At 34.8% G+C, this 6,455-nt stretch overlaps 1 protein-coding gene across 1 annotated transcript in view; it reads left to right on the top strand.

Moving 5' to 3' along the window:
- The first annotated feature begins 224 nt into the window (after nt 1–224).
- Nucleotides 225–6,455, top strand: part of LOC134602410 (homeobox protein EMX1-like) — a 30,574-nt gene continuing 24,343 nt past the window's right edge. The window contains exon 1 of the mRNA XM_063447267.1: nt 225–1,078. Coding sequence (XP_063303337.1) covers nt 769–1,078 — 310 coding nt within the window. The 5' untranslated portion in view covers nt 225–768. The remainder of the gene's footprint in view (nt 1,079–6,455) is intronic.

The raw sequence follows: 6,455 nt of genomic DNA, 5'->3' as shown, positions 1-6,455 counted from the left end.
CAGGTAGGTGGCTGCGGTAGGTTCTGCAAGTAATTCAGATTGGCAGATTTGGTAAAACCTGACCTTCCAGCCTGAGACAGAGCTGAAGGGAGCTGATTCTCACTGCTGTATCCTCCCCCAGCCTGCCCTATTGGTGTGGGAGGAGGGGCCCTAAATTCTGCACACCCAGGTATTGCATCTGAGTCTAATAACACCCAGACACCGTCACCAGTGCACTCCCCCCTTCCTGCAGCCAGTCCCTGCTAGTGTACTCTGCACTGCTCACTGCAGCCTGCATTCTGCTGCTGGGTCATCCTATACAGGGGCTGAGATCTGCTATGATATGAAAACTAGGCAGCACGACTCCCATCACTGCCAGGAACAGGTCTGACACTTGGGACAGGAAGACACGCCAGTGGGTTAACTCATCTACAGCCTGGGATCAGCTCTGTGTACCCTGGGGTATATATGGGGTGTTACATGGAATAATAACCAGCCATGGGCTGCAGACTACCTACCCAGGACAGACTGTGATTTAGGGTCCAAATAATTCCCCACTCCCCCCACCGCCCCCAGAATCGTCACCAAGGGGGAACTAATCAGCAAGAAACGAACAAGAAGAACTCTATGGTCAACACCCTTATGCTCTGTATGACATGAGACAAGGTCACCCCAGGACAGGGCACTAACACTAATTAAGGACTGGCCGGGGACTGGCTGAGAGTTGTTGCACTGGGCGGCCAGTCTGTCTCCCTGTTTGCCCAATCTGATGCTTGCCAACCCTTCCCTATGATCTGCCCCATGGGCAGCAATATGTTTCTGCCCCCACCAGTCCGGAAGGGTTTCTCCATCGAGGCCCTGGTGGGGCCAGACCGCAGCCCAGAGGAGCCACTCAGACCCACCGCTCTCAAATACCCCGATCCGGGACTGACCCCTGCACACCTGCGACCTGGAATCCGGCTCCTGGGGGCTCCGGACCTGGTGTTTCCAGAACCCACCACCCCCCAGTATGGCCATGCCCTGGGCATCCAACAGCACCGGCTGATACACAGAGACCCACTCAGCTTCTGTCCCTGGATCTTGCGTCATCCCATGCCAGGTGGGTGAGGGTACAGGGATGGGGAGATCTAGAGGGGATGGGAATATTATTACCTGTTGGCAGGGCGAGACTGGCGGCATGGGGGCATACCTCATGTCTAAAGTAAACTTCTTATTACTATATTATTACAGATACAATGGTTCAATGACTAACTTCCCGAAGATTCATTTTTAACACACAACTCAGGCAAGCTGAATACATTTTCTAAAAAAATAATAATTAAAAAGTTGAGTTTTGGATATTTCTTGGCTACTAACCCTGGCTACTTTGGGCAACATTCTCACTTGGGTGTCTGCTCTCTGTTCAGGGAATAGATCCCTTTGTGATTTTTTTTGTAGAGGATCTGAAGTTAATTGATAACAGTGGTTTGGGAGCTGCCCTTATGAAACTACATATGGGTATATCATATGTGCAATATAGCACATGCCAACATGCGAATGGGTCTTAAGAGGTTTGCTTGGTTCTGCATGCTAAGTAATGTTCTCAGAGCAGGGAAAGACTAAATGTTACATTTTATAAAACCCCAATGCAAAAACAAAAATAGTATAAATCATTTTAGAATTCACTGATTTATTTCTATATAACCTGCATGTGAAATTAGCATACACAATTGTTGTAGCTTTCATTGTGCCTTTAAAATTATCTATATTATATAGAAATCCAGTTTATACACTTTGAATTATTTATATACATATTTAATATTTATTTTATTTTTCCCTACCATTCTACCAATTTCCATATCCATTCATATTTTTATGTATTATTTGTAGTGCAGGTTACGTTATTTGCTCTTGTTAAAGAAATTAATTTAGAGTGCTCATAATAATGACTTTGTTTAAAATATTCAATTTTCATGTATAATGCAACTTATGATTATTTAAATAATTGGGGAAAATACTCTTTATTTGTTATTTTTGTAATCACCCAAGAAGTATGAAAAACACACATAAAACATGTTTGTTAATATTAATATCAGAGTTTATCTTTCCTTATATTACTATTGTCTTATTTATTTCGTTTCTATTCTGAACAATTAAAGCCTAGTTTGTAAATGTATTGATTAACATTATAATTTCAGTACAAAATATGTAAACTACTATATGATAATGGATGGAACATTTTGTTTATTTATTTTACTATAAATATGTATATGGTGGAATAAAGTCATTAACGCTATGAAATTGAACACTGTATAAAACCAGGTATTTTAAAATATAGGCTTTTTAAAAATATGAGTTTAAAATTATTATTAATCATACTAAGACAAAAAAAAAAAAAAAATTAAATAAAGAAAAGAGTAAAGTGTGGCTACTTCCTAAAATTCTGTAACTCGGTACCACCCCATCCCAGGAGTTAATTTTAGGAAACAAAAGCACAAAAAGACATATACAATGGTTAATTGTATCACAGTCTGTTTAGGTAAAGCTTTATTGAAAATTGCACATTACAAATTTAAACACATGTTCACACACATTTAGTATCTCAATTTATTTTCATTTTTAATTCCTCATTTCCAATTAAAAATAAAGCGTATAGTGAATTTCATCCCCTGATAAAGGATTTGTAAGCATAATTAAGCCTTTATGAGCCAAAACAAATCTAAAATTTGTGATATTATTGTCATTATTATTATTATAGTTATATCTATCTTGATATCTATACAATTTCTTTATAATATTATATTCATAATTATCTCAATATTTATCTAATTTCATTCTCTGATCATTTGTAATGTTTAATTTCAAAAAAATCGAGCTTTTCTTTTTTTAAATCTATTTTGCTTACACATATCTTTTTTTATATCCCCAATATATTAAATAAAACAATGATTCTTAGGGTTAAAATAATTTATTTTATTGTAATTTTTCTCTTTATTCTGTACAAATAATCCTAAAAAAATGTTAAGACTCATTCATAAATAAATATAATGCTGTAATGGAGCTAACAATGATTGAAAGGGGTAAAAAAAGTGCACTAACAGGACTTGAATAATAAATTGTCTACATTTTTGGATTTTCTATCACTGTTTAATCAAACAGCCTTGTTGTCCTGAACTCATCATGGGTAAATATTAAAATTTATATATAATAATGACAATAGTATTAATGGATATTTAATATATAATTATTCACAGGAAGGGTACATTTATTGTTCACTAGTCTCAAATTATATTGTCTGTGCTTTGATGTTTTTATAATTTAAGTGATTTCAGTAGTATTGTCTCCAATCTCCAAACAAATCCCATATATGGGTATATGTATTGAGATATTTAATAACATCAAATAAAAAATCGATCAGAAATTATTAACCTGACTAAAAATACGAGCTATAATACCCAACTGTACCTACGGCGTTCTTGGAGAATATTTATAGATACTTTTTAGGTTAAAACTTGCAATTCGGAATCCCCGGTACATACACTCAGACACAACCCGACTGTTTTCCAGAAACAGCATGACATTCCCAGGAGATGGGTCCCCAAAATCGACAAGATGTGTATTTCACCTCCAGTAGCCTACGGACATCAAGTTCAAACCCACCTACGAGTTAGTTACTTTTGTATTTGACGTTCTAAGCCTCATATGGCTTCTGTATTGCAAATTATTTGCACTTGCAAATATTGATTCTCGCCACGTATTCACTCTTTTCCTACTATTGTACAATACAATGATTTTATGTTCTATTACTGCTCAAAAACCTACAAATAAAGAATTATTAAAAATAAATAAATAGTGCCTATTTAACAATGAAATTAGCTAACATTTCTAATTTTTCACTTACATTTTATCAATAAAAGCCATTTGGTCTTAAAAGTACAATCGTATCCCATAGTGCAACAATATATTTCTACCTCTCGTAAATATTTTATAATATGAATGAATTGAATCCTATATAAGATACATATCCCCTTAAATTGGCAGAATGGGTCCATGAATCATCCGCTCTTTAAAAAAAAATGGCCGCCCCAAGGCGATCTTGCACGTAGATCATTTTTGTAACTTTATTTTAGCAGCCTACTTTGTTATTCTTTGTATGATTGTTTAGATACCTGTAATGCATATTCATCTATCCGCCATTTTAAATTATACCTGTGAGTGTATTATTTTGCATAGCGCGCAATTGCTTTTCTTTCTTCATAAATTATCCTAAACCGTAATCTCCCTGATCTTTGATTATTGCCCTTCACATACAAGCCTGAAAGACGCAATAATAATAATGTTTTCATAAGCGTAGGCTTTAGACCACCTCAATTTCTCAGTCTGAATCAGTGGGCCATAAATAGCATTCTATTGAGGATTGATGCATTGTAATCACAAAATACCATGCACAACAGCAGCACTCAAATATTTTGTTTGGTGGGGAAATGTGCCAAATTTCTCAATCTGCCATATTGTGTGTGATTCCATGTAATTGAGAGCAGATGACATTTGTTTATCACAATGTAGCACATTTAAAACATTATTTTAATGTCCGGTTACTGGCTTTTGTGGGGGGTGGGGGTGGGGGGTTTATGTCAAAAGTATGATTACCTTGCAATATACTATTTAAGATAATAGCAAAATGTGTTTAAGGAGAACAAATAGCAGTATTCTAAAAACTACAAAGAAGGAGTTTGAAAATATCTACATAAAGAATAATCAAAATGTATAATCAGAAAGTTAATTTATACAGTTTCAGTCATTTAATTTTAAGCAATATCAAAGGACTTACTGGTCATACTAGCAATAAATATTAAAATCACCTCAGTTTCAAAAATATTTAGTTAGTGCTAATAATTTCATTATTCCATGCCTTGAAATAAGCCAATGGTCTATAACGGGGTAGGCAACCTTCGGCATTCCAGATGTTTTGGACCACATATCCCATAATGCTCTTACAGCCCTGGTAAAGGATATATCATGCTCACAGAATCAATATTTTTTTTTGAGGGGTTTATTCCTTTAACTCCAAAATGTACATATGAAATGTGAACGGAACAACATACTCAAAAATAGCTGATTTGGTTAAATTCTCCAACTCTGCTCTAGTCAAAGCTTGTAAATATTGGCTTCAGTTTTGTCATTCGGACTTCTATTCGCTACATTCTAATTTTAGTGAAGAGCCCTGTAAGTTGCAAGGGCAATGAATTATATCAGTAAGCAGTGAGTTTCGGTGTGTGTGGACTAAATTATAAAATGTAGGTTAAAATAACTGACTTGGAAACAAATATCTAGTTGATGAATTGAAGTTTAGCCTCCATTTTGAATGTCGGCTAAGAACTCACCTTAATTACTCAATGATCTGTTGACTTAAAATAAGATTGTCCTAGTCCTGTATTATTCCCCTTGCGTTTAAGGAGGCAAGAATTTTTTAAAACTGTAATCCTTTTAAGGCGGCATAATCGTATTTCTGTTTTACGCTACACAATATATACATGTATGTACCTTTAGGTGAAAGATCATTTTTTATGTTAAGATAAATCCCAGGACCTAGTTGCTAATTAAAGGGTCTCTGTCATTACCAAGTAGTGAATTCAAACTCTAAATGCATTATATACTTAGAGAACATCTGAGTTTCATCTTCCATTTTGTGTAATCTTTACTGGAATGGTTTCTTGGTGAAGAACACCAATCTATTGTGTTTATCGGTGTTAAATAGTCTTGGCTAATGACATTATTTACTACTGTCTTTTATGTTTACATAAAGAATAGATAAAATTGTTCCCAAATAAAGACTTCTTGTTAATGATGACAAGTTAATCAAATTATATTATTTATGTACACAGTTACATGAATGTACACAGTGTATTTCATTATACCAGAAATTGTCAGGAACTGACTACGTAATTACACATTCTAGGTCATATATGAAAAAAATCAGCAAATTTTTCCCGATTGTCCATTTTGGAACATCTCAGCTAATTCCCATTATATTGAATAACCCTGAACAATATCCGTTATCGCTGTGTGAGTGAGTAGTTGTTTATATGGATGCATATAATGATATATTGTAGCAAAACTCGATTAAACCTTATTTCAAAGGGCTAAATACATTTTAACATGCAATAGCGTAACAGGGTTATTCAGTAAAGTGTGAGTTCAAAGTGAATTCTAAGTTATTTTAACTTTATTGTAATAACCCTATAAGAGTTTTACTTTCTAGTAAGTACAATTCCATAATCACTGCTATTGTTATTATATGCCTAACCGTGCAGTAAGAAATTATATATGCAGTGTTTAATTAACATATTCACTCTCATCCCTCCCCATTCACGACCCAACAAATATATATATTATAAGTGGTAAATATAGCTCAAGTGGCAAGGGATTACCTAGTTTGACTTAATTAACTAGTTTACATAAACATAAGTGTTTAATCTGCTGCTTAATGCCTTAGA

This window comes from Pelobates fuscus, chromosome 3, assembly GCF_036172605.1.
Source record: "Pelobates fuscus isolate aPelFus1 chromosome 3, aPelFus1.pri, whole genome shotgun sequence".
In the NCBI taxonomy this organism is placed as follows: Eukaryota; Metazoa; Chordata; class Amphibia; order Anura; family Pelobatidae; genus Pelobates; species Pelobates fuscus.
The sequence above is the reverse complement of the archived record's forward strand: the minus strand, read 5'-3'. Positions and strand labels throughout refer to the sequence as shown.